This window comes from Acinonyx jubatus, chromosome C1 (assembly GCF_027475565.1).
Source record: "Acinonyx jubatus isolate Ajub_Pintada_27869175 chromosome C1, VMU_Ajub_asm_v1.0, whole genome shotgun sequence".
NCBI lineage: Eukaryota > Metazoa > Chordata > Mammalia > Carnivora > Felidae > Acinonyx > Acinonyx jubatus.
In genome coordinates, this window is record NC_069381.1 from 90299252 (window position 1) to 90321215 (window position 21964).

Consider the following 21964-nt stretch of genomic DNA (forward strand, 5'->3'; position numbering starts at 1 on the left):
TTTTCTGTGCCAGTTTTTGGCAAGTAAGATCCACAAGACAGAGCAGAACATCTTCCATGGAGTCACTGTAATTTCTAGGGAAGCACAACAGCTCACTGCTATGCCCGAGTTCTCTGTGTTTTCTTTCTTTGTCACTTTCTTTTCTCTTGGCCACATTCATAAGTCATTTCAAAGGCAAAAATAAAGTCTCAGAGCCCTGGGAGAGAGCATTGCCTACAATGGGATCCTCACCTAGAAATGTTATATGCTTCTTGCCCAATCTGGACTCCTGTTTAATTCTGACCAGTATCTTTTTGTATGTTATTCTGCATTTGCGTGAGATAGTTCTGCTGTCATCTTATCATGTTTTACAAACTTGAAAAATAGTTGGTAATTTACCCAAGAATATTCTAACCTGGACTTGTATGGAAGCAAGCAGCCTCTTCTACAATGCCCTGGAACTTTCTTTTCCAAGGTGACTGTACTATTTCAGGAAAAAAAAAAAAAAGCAGGTTGCAGGATTTGGAACTCTAATCTCAACCTCTACCCAGAACATAGGGTGGACCTAGGCATTAGCTTGCCTGCTCTGCTTCCTCCAAAATCTTTTGGAGGTAATGAAGAGGTTAGGGCACTGTCCAATCCAGTATCCCAAGGCAATACTTCCTGGTAAAAATTATTTCTAGATAATATGTAGCAGCATAGCCAAAGCTATGAACAGAGGTGAGGACTATAAAGACAACGTGCAAAATCTTTAGGTGGTGTTCTTCCTTCCCCCTTCTGAGAAGTAGGGTATGCAGAAAAATAGAAGCAGTGTTTTAATGAAGGGTTAACTCTCAACCAGGATCTGGTATATAATAGGCAAGGTATATTTGAATATCATAAAAGCAAAGATGTGAATTTCTATGAATTATAATTAGTAACTCAACTCAGAAATGTAGGAAAATGTTTGCTGTGTGAGGAGTTACTAGTAGTGATGGTGGTGTTAGTAGTCGTAGAATCAGTTGTAGTGGATATTTATTGAGTTTTTACCATGTACCAGCACTATGCTAAATGCTTTACAACTCCTCATTTAACTCTGAGAACCATCTTAGTATTCTTCCTGTTTTATACAAAAGTGAGCATAAAGTAAATAAAACACAGGGAGAGTATCATAAATTTGATCTAAGATTATAACCATGCTGCACGGTAATGACCGAATAATCTTGGAGTCCAGACCACTGTACCCTTATTTCTGACTGACATACTAACTTACTCCCTCCTTTCTTTCTGGTAAGTTTGTAAATGAGATATTCCCTGACCACCCTATATAAAAACAGCAAAATCCCATATTCGACACTTGGCTGAGTGTCCCCATTAAAACAGAAGCTCCACAAGGGCAGAGACTTGTCTTCTCAACTGCTGTATCCCAGTACCTAGAACAGTGCCTTGTCTGGGTCAGGTATTTAATGTCTGTCTGTTGAAGGAATGAATAAATGGCTAACTGATAAACAAAACCAAACCCCGACAAAGATTAATTTTAAATGAAGATCTGCTTTTACTTCTTGACCTTCTTGTGCAGGTCTCTGTGTGACCTGCCCGAGTCTTTTAAAAATACCAGGCTTGGAGTATTTGAACACATAGCTCTATTTGTTGACAAATTTCCTGTAGCTCTCATTGATGTTCAAAATCGTTCTGTTGGCTATTCTCTTTTTGTTTAAAAAAGAAAAAAAAAAAAAGGAAAAAATGTCTATAACTTCATTCCTAGTAGCTAAATAAGTCTGAGCATTAAATACTTTGTTGAACCCTAGAGACAAATTTTAGATTAGGCAACTCCGCTCATTGCTGGACAACATCCTCTGAACACCTACACGTGCCGAGCACAGAGAAAGTGCTGGGAGGAACCATGCAGGGCAATACGTGGGCTAATGACCTTCCACTAAGATGGGACATCTGCTCTCCCTGATTGCCAACCTCTCCCACCTTGGCTTTCTAGAACTAAGGGAACTCAAACAGGATTTTCAGTATAATTGACCTCCTTGGCAACATTTGTTATCTCCTGCTGCTAGCAAGGCAAAGTAAAGGACTAGTAGGAAATTATACTTTTCACGTAGGGAAAAATATCATTAACTTTGGTAGTCTTAAGAAATTTGTAGGAAAACACTAGACCAAAATACAGAAAAGTAACTTTGAATAGGTGTTTAAAGTTTCAAGATAAACTGTGCTCTATTTTTATTACACAAGCTTGGGTCATTTATTACCAATCCTTGTGAAGAGAACAACTATTCAGTTATTCAAATAAAAAAATCTGTTAGTTGATGTGACAAATTACTTGTATATTTACTTATATACAAGTGTATGAGATTTTACTGATGTTGTTAGAGTCCTGTGAGTGTTACCTGTTTGCCTTTCAGTTTCTGCTTTCGGGGCGGTGGGGCAGGTGTTGCGGGGGGGGGGGGAGCTAAAGTTATATTGCACAACGTAAATTCTTTTTTCCAATACCTCTGGATATTCCTGTTTTGCTTAGGCTAAAGATTCTAAGAGTAATAAAATTGTATCCATTTCTCCTCCAAAAGAATGTTACTTAGAAAAATAATAATATAAGGGAAGAAAATCACACTTCCTTCATAGAGTTTTTCATCACAATGTTCTCTTTACATGCTGCATCTATCTCCAGGAAGATTATGTGACATTTAATAAGGATGAGAAAACAGTTTTGACTTGAACTCACACTCCAACTATAACATGCTAATCTTTTATGATTAGCTGTGGCACAGAGTTCATGCTGCAAGAAAGTGGCTCAGTTATACTTGTAAATACTGGCATCAGAGGAAACATGCTTTAGCCATTTCAAAATTCTGAAAGTAATCACTGAAAGAGAACCATAAACAGATTTGGGATACCAGGTGAGAAGGGAGAGCTACACACCAGCCTTTCTTAAATACTGTTAAACAGCATTATGACCACAAACATGTATGAGTTAAAAAGTTTGGCTACTATAAATATCACCGAAAAGCATGAAACTTACATATTAACATACCCTTTACATTTCTAAACACAAATGTGACTTAATTTGGCACAAAAAGCTATGTCTAGACATGTTCATACACCTGTTGGTTCATCTGATTTTGCTTAGCTCCAAAAAACCAACAAAAACAAAACAAAACAAAACAAAAAAACTCTGGCTAAATACATCAGTGTATTAACTGGCTATATTTCAAAATTTGGAATAAAGATGTTTAATGTTACTGTGCCTCCAATCCTTATGTGACAGCAAATTGTATTCTTAATGGCAGTACTCACAGCTGTGGCCTGCTCTATTACCCCTCTGTCCAGCTGAATGTTCTGGCTCCTTGTATGGAAACTGTAGGGTCGTATCCAAGGTTCTAAAACCTTCTTTAAGAGAATGATGCTTGTAGTACTCCACAAGTTCCTTTAGGATAAAAGATTTGAAGATTATTTTTGATAAGGATAGTTTTGATTTCAAACACCTGAACATGAACACATAATTATATACAACATAAGGATGATTGAGTTAATGCCAAATTTTCAGTAAGTATATGGAAGGGTAAGTAAATGATAATCTCTCCCTGCTTTCTGGATGTACATGACATCTAACAAGTAACTGTCCTTGTAACTCAGGCCACTGATAATATGAGTTACCTCTTATTGTTGTTCATGGATAGAGAACATCCTGTTAGTCTTCAGTCAGATGTGGTAAATGAAAAGAAATCATACTAACCTTCAATTTCAGAACAGTAATTATTCTTATTTACATAATACTTGTTTTTCTAAACAAAAATGAAGGGACAGCTGTTTGCTGAACATATAGCAATTTCTAGTTTCCTGCATTTCTTTCAACGTAGCAGGAAAACAAACTTTGATTCTAAATGTTCTTTTCCCCTGGTAAACTCAAGTTCATAAACCACAAATGCTGCTTGACATTATTTCTGGCTTACAATGAAGCGTTAGTGCCCTTCCATAGCGCTGCATATCAACTGCTACTTACAGAGGTCAATGATGTAGTACTTTCCATTTTCCCTTATACCCAATTTTCCTTAAATGCACCCAAGCCTAATATAATAACCATCCACCATGTCCCATGCGAAAATTTCAGGAAATTTCTAAGACGTCAGTTTCATAGACTCTGCACAAATCTGAATCTCTCTACTTTAATCAGAAAATGAATAATAATTCATAATGAAAAAAATAAATATTACTGGGTAATACTGTAGGTATTATAATGTTTCTTAGAAATACCTGGCATGAAAAGCAAAATCACTTTTAACCTTATTATTTATTACGTCTATTACTGTTTAGAACAAATACGGTCAAAGTAACTCATTTCCTCTAAAACCCATACTGTCATCAACTCAGTACCTCCATTCAGTGGTGATGTTCCAAGTTTCCAAAACAAATCAACTGAGCCAAAAATCACTCAAAAAAAGTCAAAAAGAATCATCAATGATTTATATCATTTATGATTTACATTATTTTTTACTAAACTCAGATAAGTTGTGGAATGAATTGTGAGGGGAGTTCCAGAGGTCACAAAGATTATGAAGGTAAAGCTGCTCCTCTCTAGGACCATTCACTGTTGAAGGAAAGTTAGGGGTTATGGGCACCCAAAGGTAAGAGAGAGAATTTCCTTTTGTGAGCCCAGGGGAGAGGTTGAGGGAACAGTTCATGATAGAAGTAGCCTGGCTTAAACTGAAGAACAGGCAAAATTTCAGAAGCCAGGAAGGAGGGAAAGATTATTTTAAGTAGTCAGGCTGGAAACAGACATAAAGGTGACTGAGTAAAGGCCACATTCATAAACCAAAAGCAACAGGGTTCAGCTGAAGCACTGGATAAAGCAAATGAAGATTCTTCAACTCCCACATCTGTAAAATGGGGATAATAAGCCATTTCACAGACTATAGTAAAGAATGTAGAAAGTGCCTGGTACATGGGAATAATCGTAACAGCTCCCACGAGCCCATGTGCCAAGCTTCTCACAATCTCCACACAGTTAACAAGAGCAAGGCTGAGTCCTCATTGATACTCAAATCTCAGGGAAGTTAACCAACTTGGGCAAGGTTGCCCAGCTGATGTCTGTCTCCAAAGCTTGTGCTCTTAACTACATCATACTATTAGCAAGTAGTGCCTGGCAAATGTTAATATACAAAAATGGAGGCAAAAGGGAAGGAGCATTTGCCAAGTGTCCATGATGTACCAAGAACTTAGTTTTCTGAGATCTAAGATGCTAGGGTTTTATGCACTTTATCACTATTTATAGATATATGGAAATCTATTCATCTATCTACATATGTTTCTTCTTTCTTTTTTGAGCCCAAATTATGGGGTCCTTGATGAAGCGAAGGCATCTGGAATCTGACTGACTTAAAAAGAAAAAGAATCAAAATACCAGACAGAAGTTTATATCCTCAATGTGGCTTCAATAGTCAGAAAATGGCCTTCTTTATAATGTTTTTAAAAAATAAAAGGCAAAATTTTGTAAGGTCTCTGCAAGAACTGTACATATATATTGTGTTGCTGATGCAGATGACATCAAAGCAGTGTTCTCTTAGTCTTATTATTTAAATTGAGTAAAATGTGTTTTTTCTTTAACAAAAATATTAAAATAAACCTGAAAGTAACTCTAAGCCAATAAGATGAATTTCAATGTAATTTTGTTATAAATACTATGAATTTTATGCATTATATTTGGATTAGGATGAATTAAAGCTTATGTGAAGTTGGCTAGAAACCACGGAATTATCACGCTGAAAAGGATTTGGTGATCATTTCATACCTAACCATCTCCAAATTTTATGGAAGGAGGAAAAAAATGACTTTTCCAAGGCCTAAGGGTCATGCAGCTTGGTAAGCTACAGATACTCTTTTATCACTTCACTAAGCATGGAAGAGATTTTAGCTCCATTTTTACAGTCTTATGAGGGTAAATCTTCCTACATATTTCTAACTGGGTAGAATTAAATTGTGCCACCATGGGTCTTTTCCAATTTATGCCTTTATGCTTTCTGTATTTTAGTCTAATCCACCCTTGCTTTAGCAGTCATTGACCTTCAGGTACTACAAGTAAATAAGAAGACTCTAAACAAAAGAAATCACTAAGCTTTCCTTATCTCGCATTGACACAGCAGTGTCAACAATTCAAGCCTCTCTGAAAAATAATGAGCGAGAGAGCCCATCATTCCAATTACCAAGGAAACAGGCAATGGAGCTGATTTATAAACAGCATTTGGACATGGATTGTCTGGCATACATGAAAATTAGAACAAAATTAATGCCTTGTAATCTGGATATAGAAATTCATTTAGAATTTGAATTTAATGACTAAGAAAAACACAGATTTTGATTAGCCAAGCTATTGAAACCCAAGGGGAAAGCTTCGGTCACAACCACCTAAGGTCAATCTTCTCTTTAAGAAACTGGTTAATTTAAAACAAGTTCTGGAGTCTGCTTGCATTTCACATCCTTTCCAAATTAAAATTTAATTCCAGGCCCTAGTAAGTTTCACAGGTAGAATATAACTTTACCACCCATAATGGGAGGATACTGAACTATTCTCAAGAAGCAACTCAAACGCACAGACCATTATGTACTTTTAATGGAAACTGTATTGTGTGACACCAACATGATAAAAGATCATTCCTGGAAGTTGTATGGGCCTGATTTAGAGAAGCCTCTATATTGCTGGAGTGAAATCAAAGGTGCCTATTAATTCTCTCTCTCCTTCTAAAGGGGCTGCTTACTAAAAGCGGAGCCATTCCTGCTGATCAAGTATCCATGTGGCGTTTCTGAGTTGAGGTTTAAAGGACAGCAACTACTGTGAGGTTCTTGCTACAGATGGATTTGCGAATCTGAAAGCTGCTTTAGAACAGTGGAGTCATTTTGAATTCTACAACAACGTAATGACTTCACAAGGTAAGGCCTCCATATAAGTTTGTTCAGCAAATGAACAGAAACAAAGGCGAGGGACGGCTCCAGACTAGTTCCACTGTTGAGCAGTTTTTACATTTATTTGCTAAACCTGATAAAGGGTTTGCCCAAGACAGAGTTTTCAGCTCCTTATCTTTCTTTTTACAATTATATCCCTTTGCTAATAGTTTTTAGTTTTGTTGGAGCTATGCTATTAATTGACTTCCCTTCCTTTAACCACTGTGCTATATGCTTCCTTACAGAAGGTGCATTCCTCTGGATATGGAGGAAAAGAAAAACTATGTATGTGTCTCTAGCAAAGGCATTTCTGATATTTTATACCTACCATATGAGGCAGAGTTTGCTTTAGCTCTGCGACAGTACTCTTAATTCCCTTTCCAGAACATCACTGCAGAAACTTTCACTACTCTCTGGTGCACATTATTTGAATTCTGAGGCTCTGTTGCTTATACTAGAATCACAGCTTTGTATGTAGATAGGAACTCGAGGACCTATGTCTGCTAATCCAGGTCATGAAGTATTTACTGGCTTTTTACTTCGAACCTTAGCTGCTGATGAACTTTCTTGAGCTGAACCCAGGGACACAAAGCTGAATTGATTGGCCCTTTCCAGTGACTATTCCTTTCATCCTCTTTGTTTGTCTCCTCGGATGGGAGTTCCTTTTGTTTCTTTCAAAGTCGGCGAAGCTGGTATTCATCTTTGGCCCTACAGCATTTTTTTTTTTAAGTCTCACGTATTAACTATAATACCGTGGAGCAGCCTCATTATCATCCATGGAAGTTCTGCAGGTGAAGACTCAAGCCAGTATGTCTCGCAGCGATGTGGAGACCCCCTGTGCATGCTTTCATCATGTCTCAGCTGGGGCTGCCATTCATTATTTGTGCACCCACTTGCCACCTCCCTCCTAAGGTTTTCATTTTAGGAAAAACCTCCTCAGGTCCAGTTCTCTCTGTGCTCAGCCTGCCTGTTCCAACAGAACGTAAGTCACTTCCAGCAGGGAGGATGCCTGCATCTTGGCCACTAATTTGACAGGGCTCACATTTTCCAGGACATAATCTTGATGCCGATCCTTAACTTGTGAATTGGAAATGTGATATTTATGTCCAGAGAGGTTTTCTGACTTTTCTTTCAACTCAAGACACTTCCATTTCTTTAAAACATGAATCCCTGTATCCCCGTCTTGAAGCAGTTCTAAATTTTTAGATAAGGCTTTCAAGCTGGCCTATTTTGTAAGACTCTCTTACGTTCAGTCTTTAACTTTAATGTTTAACATCTGCAAAGTGCTTTGAGATGTTTTCCGGAGGATGCAGAATGTATCATTTGATTGATGGTTCAATCAATGAGTGGTCCTTCCCAAAGTTACTAAAAGTACTTACAAGTATGTTTACAAATGCATCCTGTATCTCGTGTCCAAATTCTTCATTATCTCAAGAAACTCTCAAACTTGAGAAACAGACTTGAGACCACTTTTAAGGAACTTTGAACTTTTTCTTTACTGTCAGCAATGCCTATATTGTGCCATATACACACTGTCTTTATGACATACATAATATTATGCGCTAATAAAATTACTAAGTTGTACTTTTTTAAATCGTAAGACTAAAGTAATCTTTGTTCATTTGAAGCAACTTGGTAATATACTATTTCAATTTAAATATATAATGCCTATGATATGACAACTGTTGTTTGGTAAAAATGTTACCCTGTTAATATTTAATTTTCCAAGGTAATGAAGCAGAACTATGGCTCAGATGATTTAAAATAGCAGAAAATACAAAAAGCTTTTCCATTTGACATGATATTGCGTTTTGCATGAAATGAACCTGTGAGAGGTATTTCACCAATTACAATTTTTTGGTTATTATTAAAAATACCTTCCTTTGCCCGAATGAAGAGATAGAGGCAGAGAAAGGAAGAGGAGAAAAGATGCGTATGTGAAGATCTGCTCTGTCAAACACAAGGCAAAACGCAAATAACTGAAAGTGGAGTCAATTTGTCTGATGCTCTAAGAATCACAAATAGTGTGGAACTCTGAAATATTATCTAAAACCTGCAAACTTAATTTACAGTGAAAAATGAGTGGGACAATATACAACTTAATTGGAATTCTTAAAATTAGAATTTTCAGGATTCTGTTGCAAAATTACAGAATTCCCTTTAAACAACTTTCAGTGCATAAGATTTCTAAGAAATAGAATTAAACTGACCTTTCTAATAAGAGCAAAATAAGGACTACAGATTGAAAAGAACTAATCAATGCTTACCATTAAACTTTTAAATTTTCTATTTTCTGCAATGTGAAAAAAGCCATCTCTTGTTAAAATCTTGATGTGCTTTGCTTCATTATTGTACCTGTGGGCAACGAATAACGTATGAATATAAATGTGTTTTTAATCAGTAGAAATCAATAATTACCAGAGGGCATGCCCCAATAAAATTATAGGAATTAATTCTGAAGACAAAATATATACCTATGCCAATACACTGGCGACAGCTAATTAACAAAATATATTTACTAGATTGTTTGAAGATACAACCAATATTTGAAGTGGGGGGGGGGTGTTAGATTTGACCAACCATTATGCCCAATTTATTAATTTCGAGAATATAGAAAAACAAAATAAAACAAAATCTAGTAATATCTATTTTTAGAATTTATAAGAAACAGACACACATCAAATCACCAAAATACAATGTCATGAAAGAAATCTAACATGCCAATTAGCAGTCTATAACACTTAATACTGTTTTTCTAACAGATATTTTCAAGTATTAATGAACTGTCTGGATGGATACATTATTTCAGCTGCAATTAGAACCTTGGTTTTTAACCTTAGTTTTATACATGTCAGATGGTCTATGCAATTATGAAAACAGGAAATCTATTTCTGTAAAAGGACTTGTCCTACTTACTTAATGCTAATTGCATATTCTCCTGACTCTTTGGTCCTGTGTCTCACAAGGTAAGTACTATTTACCCTATTAATAAGTTCAGTCTCTGCCTGCAATCTTTCCATTGCTCCAGCATACCTGAAAGAAAGAATGACACAGAAAAGTTGGGTAACGTACCCGGAACAGACAGAAGCTAAAAATAGGTATCTGTCAGGATTTTCATTTAGTGGCAGATCTGAGTTGTTTTTAACTTTACTTCTATACTAATTACATTGTTTCAAAAATAATTCAGAAAAAAAAGTCCTTTAATAAGAAAAAAACAAATGGTCTACAAAGTTAACCACGGTGAAGTGAATAGTGCCTAACACATGGTAAGCACCCAGTTAGTAAATAATTATCAAATAATAAATGGGACAAGAAAGGAGTGAGTAGGTATTGAGTTAGAGATTTATAGGTGGTTTGAGAACAAGAAGGAAAAAGACTTGTAGGGAGAGACTATCATGCATAGGACATACACACATGCACACACATGTACACACTTACACACACACACACACATGCACACCCAGGACCCTCTGAACTTTCACCTTTTCTATGTATAGTATGAAATGAAACCTACTTTGGCATCCTTTTAAGAAAATTCCAGTAACAATTTATTTAAAAAAATTTTAAACGTTTATTTATAATTAAGAAACAGAACATGAGCAGGGGAGGGGCAGAGAGAGGAGGAGACACAGAATCCAAAGCAGGCTCCCGGCTCTGACCTGCCAGCACAGTGCCGGATGTGGGGCTTGAACTCACGAACCATGAGATCATGACCTGAGCCAAAGTTGGACGCTTAACCGACTGAGCCACCCAGGTGCCCCAGTAACAATTTATTTTTAAACAATTATTTTGGGGGATATAAGATTAATGCTTATGGTCCACAGTTTGGATAACCAATTTGCTTAAGAACTTAGTTGTAAGTAAAATTTAATTTAAAAAACTTTTTTTTTTTTTTTTTTTTTTTTTTTGAGAGAGAGAAAGTGTGTGTGCAGGCACACGAGCAGGGGAGGAGCAGAGAGACAATCTTGAGCAGGCTCCACGCCCAGCATGGAGCCCTCCATGGGGCTTGATCTCAAAACCATGAGATCATGACCTAAACCAAAATCAAGAGTCAGACACTCAAGCGAATGAGCCACCCAGGCACCCCTAGAATTTAATTTTAAAAGATAGTTATTTTCAATACCAGAATTTAATTCTTCCTAAACTATCTTCATCTTAAACATACCCAAATTCCATAACAGTAACAGTTATAGTAAAAGGCCCAAATTCAATGTTAAAATACTCTTTAGTGACCCTTTCACATCAAATATAGGTTTTACATATTTGCACAATATAGAGACTTTGGACAATAAAAGTCAAAAGGAAAAATTTTATGTTTCCACTGGCTCTCTTTCAAAACTTCATGAGTTAATATTCCAGAAAATTCTGTCATTCACTTACAGACTCAGATAACTTGGTATAAACACCTGCCTTTAACTTACACTAAGTGTTTACTTAAAACACAAAAGTTTGTTGATGGAGGATATGTGACATTTTCACCAAGTACAGAAGCAGAGCTGAGGGCATTTTATGCAGATGGTACCTTGGGTTAAGAGCAGTTATGATAACCCATGAACTATGAGTACCTGGTATGATCTGGTCACTCTTCAATCTTATCTCTCACAACCCCCTTCTTCACTAGTCTCTAGCCTTCTTTCAGGTCCAGAAATTCACCAACCGCTTTTTGATCTTAAGAATCTTCTCAGAGACTGTATTCTTGCCTGGAAAACTCACTCCACACACATATTCCTTCTTATCATATAAGCTCAGAGTGAGGTCTTCTCTGACCATCCCATCTGAAGAATGTTGTCCTGCATCTCACATATTCCACTCCATGATTCTTATTACACTATCCTAATTTCTTTCATAGCACTTATCATAATTAGTATATAGTATATGCATTACTATCAAAGTAACACAGAAACATAGTTTTAAAAATGCAATCTGTACAATAATAATGAAAAAACAGCATTACCCCATCTTAGCAGCTTTCTATCCCAAGTTCCATTTCAAAAGCATTTTATCTATTTTTATTTGTGCTTGCATATTTCTAAATAATATCATCAAACTACAATTTCTTAAATTATCAATTTTTAAGTGTCAGGAATGAAACTCCTTTCTCTTCCTTTCAGGCTCATTCTGTCAGTGTTGTTCCTCACTCTTCCTTTTGTAACCTCTACAAAGCCAAGCCATCATCTGGCTCAGTTTTGTCATGTCTGCATATTCAAAGAACACCTGACTCCAAAAAATAATTCAAGTTTTTGTTGGCTCAAGCTTTGTCTTACAAATTCTTTTCAAATTCTCCAAGAGAATGATAAACTCCTCAATGATACACTTCTCAACACCATATACTGAACCTGTCCATTTTTTATCATATGGAGACATTCATTTCTTCTGAGCCCTCCACCCTCTTGTTCTAATACATATTACTTGTTCTCTAAACCTGCTCAATTATTATAGTACCGGGACATCCCTTTGCTCTCATTTCCTGGATTCCGTATTTTCCTCTTTTTGGTTTATTAGCCCATCCTTCAGCTTCCTATAAATGGATGCATGGGTTGTAATAATACTCAGAAAGCCTCACATCTAGAAAAATATTTTTATTTTACTTAATACAGAATTTGCCTGGGTATAGAATTCTAGGCGAGAAATTACTTTGCTTCTCAAATTTTGAGGCATTGTCCTATTGTCTTCTAACTTGGAATTCATTGCCATTCTATGTGATCTGATCTCTTTTTGTCCCTGAAAGCTTTCAGACTGTTTTCTCTATATTGCAAATTTCAAGATAATATGCCTTCAAGTTATGTACCATACATTTTAGTTCGATATTATCCTTAACTCTCAGTAACATCTTTGACTTGCAGCCATATATCCTTCAGTTCTAGGAAATTTCTGTCTTGTTTCTTTGATAATTGCTGCTCTCAGTTTTCTCTTTCTGGAGTTCTCACTAAATTAATGCTGTCCTTGCTGGATCAATTGTCTAACTTCTCTATCTTTTCTCCCATATTATCTATTTCTTTAATTTTCTGGAAGATTTGCTCAACTTTGTTTTCCAACTCCTCTACTCAATATTTAATTTAGAAGAGCTCTTTCTTGCTGTCTGATTTTTCCTTTTATAGTACATCCAGCTCATTTCCATGGATATATTGTCATCTCTTAATTCTGAGAATATAAATTAAAGGTTTTAAAAACACATCTTTCTACTGCTCATTCTAATGTCTGTGTTTTTCCTGGTTTCTTTTTCCCATTTAATCTATTTGTTTTCTAGTTCAAAGCTTTTCTCAAGTATCTGGTTGCTCTTTGTCATTTGTTTACATTTAGGAGAGAGACATCTCTGTGGGGACAGGAAGCACCAAATTAGACTTGCCAGGTAGGAACCTAATCATTTGGCAAGAACCTAATTTCACGGGGCAGGATAATATCCAAATGATTTTAGGTTTTTTGTTTTGTTTTGTTTTTCACTGAGTCTATTCAGTTTCTTTAGAGAAAAATCTTCCAGATCCTGTCTGGATGCAAGGAAAGGTAGTCTGCATGTATGAGACCCAGGTGTCACAGTACTGGAACTAACTGAGCTATACAAAGGAACTGGGCATCCTCATCAGTCAGTATGGAGACCTTCCTTAATTTGATCACTCTGTTTGCAGTATACCATCTCTCCCAATCTCTGCTGGGATTGCTCTAAGTGTAAGCCCTACATGGCTCAATTTTTCCACATAATATACCTTCTAACTTCAGTGTCTCTTGCTAGGGTAGGGGGAAAAAAGTTGTCTGACTACTTTGGAGAATGGGATAAGGAACCTTGGCATCTGTATCCTGTTCTTCATATGGATTTCAGACAGTTCCCTGGTTTTAAGCCCCACACCTCATTCCTGCCTACATGATACCACCCACAAAATCAGATCACATACAAAGAATCAGAAATCAAAATGGCATTGGGGTGGAAGTTAGAAAACAACAGAGCAATACCTTAAGATTTAAAATGCAAAATGATTTCTCACCTAGGTTTCTATACCCAGGCAAATGAAGATAATCACCTTTTCTGTTTTATTTCATGGCCAACCCAGGAGACAAAGTTTACCTTGTGCGAACAAGTTGTTTTTACATGGACATGTAATGAACAGACAAGGCAATTGGTGAAAGCCAACTTCTTAATGACTTGAGAACCACATCATCATTCAGTATAATTTTCTCTAAACGGTTTAGTTTTTCCAAAACTGAAGGTTCCATTTTCCAATATACTTGACCATTTTGTTCCCTAGCAGAAAGCATTTCACATGAAATTGTCTGCTTAGTGTGAATAAATTGTCCAAGTTTCCCAAGAAAAAGAAAAAAAAATTTTAATTTTACTTCGAAATGTCTTTATTTGCTCCTATATTCAAGGCTCTTCCCTCATCTGAACACCTTCATTTTTTTTTTAATCCTTCAGGACAATACCATTTTCTTTCTTTCTTTCTTTCTTTCTTTCTTTCTTTCTTTCTTTCTTTCTTTCTTTCTTTCTCTTTCTCTCTCTTTCTCTTTTTCTTTCTTAATGTTTATTTTTGAGAGAGAGAGACAGAGTGCAAGCAGGGGAGGGGCAAAGAGAGAGGGGGACACAGAATCTGAAGCAGGCTCCAGGCTCTGACCTGTCAGCACAGAGCCTGACTCAAGGCTCGAACTCATGAACTGTGAGATCATGACCTGAGCTGAAGTCAGAGGTTTAACCGACTGAGCCACCCAGGTGCCCCGCAACAATACCATTTTCTAACTGGTTATATTTTCAGAATTTTACATACTGGCAAGAGTGCATTTTAAAACAAAGGGTTCAAAAGCTATTCTCCTGCACCCTGAATGGTTCCAAGGTAACTTAACGGTTTCTTTCAAAAAATCCATGCCTTAGTATTTATCTCTAACATCATTACCCTTGTAACTATTGTGTCTAGTTATGTGAAAAATAGTAGAAGAGAAGGAAGTTCATCATCACACTCTCATGATTTTACCAGTTCTCGGTGTTGTTCACTTTGATTATCCCCACTATTAGCTCTGTTCTCCAAATCGAATTCCTGCCAGGATTATGGTTTTTAATGCCATGTAGTTCTGACCTCAAATTTGTCTTAAACTAAATAAAAACGTAGTAAAGATTCCCAGTTCTATCACAAGCCTGCTATAATTTCTTCAGCAAGCTCAGTGCTGAAGCCCAGGGAGGAGGTCGAGAAAACATAATAGCTACAGAGGACAGCCATGATGATGGAGGACACAGCAAGAGGGCTGATGGGAAGAATCCCACACTTTGGCCAGTGTAGTTCTATAGCAACTGGGAATTTTCTATGCTTTGGTTATATCATACAAAATAATCAAAACACTTAGAAAAATCAGGCAACTCAGGTGTTCTATCTACACCTACAAACTGAACTAGTACTATATACTCTCAGAATATCTCATTTATATACATACACTATTACCTAATTTGGATGCATATATCTTGTATCAAGAAGAAGAAAACAGATGCAGTCATTTTCAGAGGAGCCAAACACAGAATTTAGGGAAACAAACATAAATAAGTAAATAAACCCACGTTTTGTACTTGGACAGGCAGTATGGCAATGTACAGATGGGATGCCTTGGAATCCTGGCTCTACTGCTTACTAGTTGCAGAGTCTTAACCTTTGTTTCCTCACTTGAAAGATAGTAACAACCTTCCTCATAAAGATATTGGAAAACAAAAATAAACATGTAAAATACTAAGCACACAGCAGGTACTTGGTATATATTAGCTATCATATGATGATCATAACTATTCTGGATCCTAAATACATTTTTTCCAGTTGAAGATATCACTTCCACTTAAACTCATCATGTCTAAAAAGTAATAACCACTATCTTCTCTGCTTCCTTATTTCTATTAGTGAGAAGGCTAGCCTCTACGTGGTAATGTAAACACAAAACTTTAGACACGGACACATCTTGTTCCTCTTATATTACAATTTAGGATCTACTGTCCTTTCTGGGCTAATTTTTAGTTTCAGACAATGGAAGTATGTCTTTTTCTCTGCTTCATGGAATCTACTCTTCTAAAATACAAGATACATAGTTGCCAACGTTCCATTCCTTTTTGTGGCTGTTATAAGCTTTGAATTTACAATCAAATACGTGTATGCATACACACACACACACACACACACACACACCCCACTTTGATGAAATTATGGAAAGGTCAGCAATATATAAATTCATTATGGTGTTTTGTTGTATCTGAAAACAACTTTAGCCAGGACAATAGAAATGGAATGTGGTTTAGTACCCGTACATTTAAGGCATCCTCAAGCTAAGGGTATGGTATTTCCACTTAGCTACATAAACATTTCTAATACTTACCAGGGTTGGCAAGAATAATCTACTGGTTTGGGGACCTGAGATATAAAAAGGCAAAAAAATAGATTAAGTTTACTTAAGGGAAGCTTTTAGAAACCAATCATTAATTCAGTTCAGCTGACTCAGCTCTATAAAACCCTAAATAGCACACTCCTGGAACTATCCATTGGCAATTTTATACAGAGTGAATCATAGTATATGTCAGATAAGTAGAAAATAATTCATTTCACTTTAATTCATTCTTTCATTCATTTTACCGCCACTGTACCTCCAAGAGGAGAGATAACAGGAAAAATATGAATTGGAAGCCTTTGGTATTTATTATTAAGGCAGTTCAATCCTATCATAGAAAATTAAAATGAAAATGTTAGGAAAACCAAATAGCACTCGGCTTTCCCAGAAAACAGGCAAAATAAACAATATATATTGGAAATAGACTCATATCGCAAATTCTAAATTCTGATTTTGAAAACATTTTGATGCTGAAAAGTCATGGGAAATATTCATTTTTCCTTCGTCTATGGAGATTTGCAAAAGCAAAAAATGTTACATTTTTCTACACAAATGAAGACAGAAAAAGAAAAAAAAACTTCTAGTTGCTGATTGCAACCAGAAAATGAACAAAGCCAAATAAGGTATGTTAATATTCAAGGAACAAGAAAGAAAATACATACTATTAGAGGGCAACAAAGTTTATAAATTCCTAAGAAAGGACAAGGAGTATAGATAGTTTGTTTTGTATTTAGAGATTTTTCATGAATCATCTGAGTCTTTGATGTATATATCCCATAGTATTTCTGGGCCTTTTTATATTAGGTGATTAAAAATACTATTATCCTTAATTTGCAACAGAGTTCTGATCAATGTAAATATGTCCCTTCGCTATGTCAGTTTTCATAAAGGATTGTTACTATTTTGACCTTCCAAGATAATAGTTATATATAACAAAATTATCTTTCTGGACAGAACATCTCCGAAGTTATTAATATTCAAATATTTCTATACTGTGGATCACACTTTTAATGTCATCACCATATAAAATCCTGATACACAGAATATAATATACTACACCCATTCAAATCCTGCAAATATTTTTCTTATACGAGGTGTTTTCACAAATAGTAATCAATCTTCAACGATTTCTCTTTAGATGATAAGATATACATGGCTTCTGAAACCTGATGGAAAAGTAGTTCCTCCTTCCTTCTCCCTCTTTGTACCCTTTAAATTCATGTTTAATCCTAAACCAATCTTTCTCCCTAGAGAGAAGAAACAAAAACCAAAACAACAAAACTCTCGCTCTTCTGTGAGTGTATTCTGATGTGTGAAGCACCAGGACTATCTTCTCAGCAATGATCCCCATAACCAGGGTGGGATCCTGTCTTTTTCCATCTGTCATAGGCCCTCCCCACTTCTTTTTTGGGACCCTTTCTTATATAAAACTATAGATGATTTTCTTCTGGATATTTTCCTATCTTTAAATATATTCTCATCTTTGACCATTTTTCCCGAATGCTTTTTTCTACCTTCATCACTGGCTGTTGTCAAACTTTGGCTATGGTCATACAGTTTTTAAAAATATTATACTGGGAATATAGCACACATGTAAAGTAATATATATAAGATATGTACTTCTTCCAGAAGTACATCTCATAGAAGTTAGATGGGACAGTTAGAAGTGAACTTTCTGTGTTTGGCTGGAAATGTTATTACTTCATCCTAATGGAGGAAGATAGATTTCTAAGTTAACTAATTTCCTATCAAAACTTTGAACATATTATTCTTATTGCTTCAGATATTCAAGTCTCACATTATAGAATCTCCATTTGGTTTTCTTTTCAATGGTCCCTATTTCTCTGCTGAGGTGTTCCTGTGCATTCATAATGAACATACTTTCCTTTATGTCCTTGAACTTAGTTACAACTGCTTTAAAAATCTTCTCCTGTAATTCCATCATTTGGGACATCTCAAGGTTGTTCTCTCTTGATTGCCTTTTCTTTTTTGAGTATAGTTTGTGTTTTCCTGATTCTTTATACATTGAGTAGTTTTGAACAATATGTGGGACAATTTGAACAATATGCTGTAGAAGCTCCGGATTCTGTGATGCTTCTACAAAGAGTGTGATTTTTCTTAAAGCGGGCAGTTAACTTGGCTGAACTCCAACCGCAAACTCTCTCCCCTGTGGTGACTGGCAGATGAATTCTCAGTGTAGTTCTTGCAGCCTGAACTGAGCTCCTTGGGAGTCTGTACCACATGGCAAAACTGAGGCAAAGCTTATAACACAGAACTTGAGGTTCCTCCCTCTTTGACACTGTCCTTTCTAAGATTTCCTGCCTCCCTTTCCCCTTTGTTTCCTTGGAACTCCACACTCTGCTTCTTCAAGCCAGTAATGCTGTGAGGTTTCTATCTGAAGTTTAGCTCCCCTGCATAGCACAGCCCAGCCCAGTATCTGTCCTCAAGCCAGTCATAAAACCAGGAAACTAACCTAGCATCATCCCCTTTTTCTGAGTGTCAACTCTTCTCTTAGCCAGTGCCTTCAGATTGTTGTTGTTTTAGTATCTTGCCTGGGGTTTATAGTTGTTTTCTGTTGGAGGATTGATCCAAAAGGGGCTACTGGACAATTACCAAAAATGGAAACTTTTATTGGCCTTCATTATTGCTGTTGTTAGATATGAGTCAAATGATCAACCCTTTATAGGTAATCTGCATTCTCTTTAAGGTTGGTTTTAATATTTTCTCCTTATTTTAGATGTTCTCAAGTTTCACTAAAATGCATCTAGCTGTTGATTAATTTTATATATCCTTTTTGACTCTTAAGATTGGTTTTATTGTAAGTTCTGGAATATTTTCAGCCATTACTTATTTGAATAGTGCTTTTATTTTAATGTTTATTTTTGAGAGAGAGACAGACAAACAGAGCACAAGCAGGGGAGAAGCAGAGAGAGGGAGACACAAAATTTGAAGCAGGCTCCAGGCTGTCAGCACAGAGCCCGATGAGGGGTTTGAATTCACAAACCATGAACCCATGACCTGAGCAGAAGTCAGATGCTTAACTGACTGAGCCACCCAGGCACCCCTTGAATGTTGCTTTTTCACAATCATCTCTATTCTTTCAATAACATGCATATGAAATTTATCATTCCATTCTCTGTTAGATTTCCATTTCTTAATCTCTCTGGACTACTCATTGAGAAGTTTCTTCAGATTTGTCTTCCAATTTTCTATCCAGTTGTGTCTAACATATGATGTAATGTTTCCATTAAAGTATTCATTTCACTTATTCTGTCTGATTCTTTGTGAAATATATCCAGTTAACTTAGTGACCTGTTCTCTTCTTAGACTTTTATTCTCTTATTTCTTCAGCCATATTAAATATAAAAATTTGAACTTCGTATCTGATAATTACAGTATCTGCTGTCTTTGTGTGTCTAATTCTGAATTTTATTTTTCCTGCTGAACTTTGCTTAAGATGGTTTCTTTAATTAGGAATTTGATGATCCCATGTTGTGAACTTATATTCCCTAGGACTGTATCAGTAGAAATCCTTTGAGGACCATGTGCAATGAGGCTCCAATCCAGAAACAATCTGTACTTGTATTGGAAACAATTAATGTGGAATCATTTTAAACTGTTTGTAGCTTACAGTTATTTAGGTCACAGAGCTGGTATGAATTCAAGCCCCACACCTGGGTGGTGTTTGGATCTAAGGCTAGGAATTCTTAGGGGAGACTGCTTTCTTTTTTTCTTCCCAACCCAGGTCCAAGATGAGAAAAGGCATATCTTCCTCTATGGAACTGTTTTCTTCTTGTTCATCCACTGAGGACTCCTGGCGTCACAGAGATACCCAAATTTGCACTGTGCTGCAGCTCCAGGCTTGGTCTCCAGGTACCGTATTACCAGAAATAAAACTGTTTCATTTATGCTCCTGTGTTTTTCTCAGTTCGAACTTTCTCTCTGAACATTTGAAGAAACTGGCACAGCACATACAGAAGAATAACTCTTGAACTCAGAATGGAATATTCCATTCCCTGATAAACAAAATGTCCCAGGGTCAAAAGAGATACCACCTTCTAAACTCTTTCAATCTATCCTTCCTCCCATCTCTCCTCCTACAATCTTCACCTAACATATCCTACCACCAACGAATGAATCTATAATTGTATTAAGTAAGCACTACAATTTTAATAACTATTAACTTTGAGCTATAAAACAGCATTTAGCTAGTAGCCCCATCCATAATTATGTATTCCTCTACAACTCCTTACCAGCTTTAAATTCTGAATGCATTTTTCCTTCTAGTAACTGAGTCACCAAATACCATTAAATATAAGCTGATATAATTACTGTCTACCATTGTTAATTACCTAGGTTCAGCTAGGAACTTTGGCTTGCTTTTTCACCCCTTTGTTCATCCATACAACAAGATGTATTAAATATCTACTTATGTGCCAGAATATTCCTAAAATAAAAGTTCAAATGTTCATTTTATGCCTTATATAAAAGGCTGTACAAGCATAATAGCACTTGGTATATGAAATGTTTAATATTCTTGATTTGATGTCTTTAGGTTCCCAAACATCTTAATGTTAGAATGTAGGAGATTTCCTGCTACCTGCCTACATATAAATATCATTGTTTTAAGTATAGGAAGCCTAAATCTTGTTCATACGAGCAACAGAAAACTAACTAAAACCTCATTTTACTTACACAATTAAATAAGAGTGGTATCAAAGTTCAACAGTTTTTAAAGATTATTAGATAAAAAAAAACATGTGACATTAGATCACAGAATCAATAGAATAGCAAATGCTTTTTGGTTCCCTTCACTTTTGAAATTAATGAAGCTGGAATGAGTAGAGTGAATTAGTCTACAGACTACATTCTGAAATAAAGGATGGCAGACATGCACATTTATAATATTAAAGAGAGTCTGTAAATATAGAAAGGATTGAAATATTATAGCAAGCAAGATAATTTAAGGATAGTTTTCTTTAACCATTAACTCCATTATATTAATAAAGGAATTTCATTTACTTCAAGCCATTATGAACTTCAAAAGTTTCATAGAAAAATCCACCCTAAACACCAAATTATGATAAAATAATGTCACCTTAAACAGAAACTTATAAATCTAATAAGGTACCAGAGAGTACATTTTATGTTATATTCATCCATAATATTTGAGTAAATACTCATTCATTCTCCTTGTATCTAATGACATCCGAAAATGCCATTATGACATTAAAGAAATAGTAATGACAAACTAAAGCACAGAAAAACGTATTTAGAGATTTGATTAAAGATTTTGTGGACCTTCATGCTTTCTATTATGCTTTCAAACACACTAGTTTAAGTATAATATCTCTCTATAACCCAAAATGGCTAGGAATAAATTAAATCTCACCTCCATGGAAACTAACTAAAAAATAAAATAAAATAAAATAAAGTAAAATAAATCTCACCTCCATGGAAAGGGGGAAAATGCATGTACTCTGTAGCTTTGGTTTATTCTTTCTAACACCCCACAGAAGTTTAATTTTGTAAATTCTACTGTTAAATTTTCCCCTTTCATATACCATTAAAAAGTATCTTTAATGGAGTGGAATCACAGGGATTTTAGAATTTTTAATAACATTGACCATGCATTCAAACTTGAAATAATATGATCCCTCTAGAAAACATTAATAAAATTATTGAGTGACAAGATTGTATCCTTTGTACATTCTTGCACAGTTAATTA

The 21964-nt window shown here is 35.8% G+C and overlaps 1 protein-coding gene and 1 long non-coding RNA gene across 2 annotated transcripts in view; one reads left to right on the top strand and one right to left on the bottom strand.

Moving 5' to 3' along the window:
* The window catches only part of LOC128313947 (uncharacterized), a 76692-nt gene extending 56548 nt beyond the window's left edge, over nt 1-20144 (top strand). Inside the window, exons 2-3 of the long non-coding RNA XR_008295110.1 lie at nt 6703-6885; nt 19982-20144. This is a non-coding gene — a long non-coding RNA (uncharacterized LOC128313947). The remainder of the gene's footprint in view (nt 1-6702; nt 6886-19981) is intronic.
* The window catches only part of VAV3 (vav guanine nucleotide exchange factor 3), a 350186-nt gene that overhangs the window by 19272 nt on the left and 308950 nt on the right, over nt 1-21964 (bottom strand). Inside the window, exons 22-25 of the mRNA XM_027058453.2 lie at nt 16228-16262; nt 9814-9930; nt 9165-9252; nt 3259-3388 (exon numbers count right to left, since the gene is read on the bottom strand). Of these exons, the coding sequence (XP_026914254.1) occupies nt 3259-3388; nt 9165-9252; nt 9814-9930; nt 16228-16262 (370 nt within the window). The remainder of the gene's footprint in view (nt 1-3258; nt 3389-9164; nt 9253-9813; nt 9931-16227; nt 16263-21964) is intronic.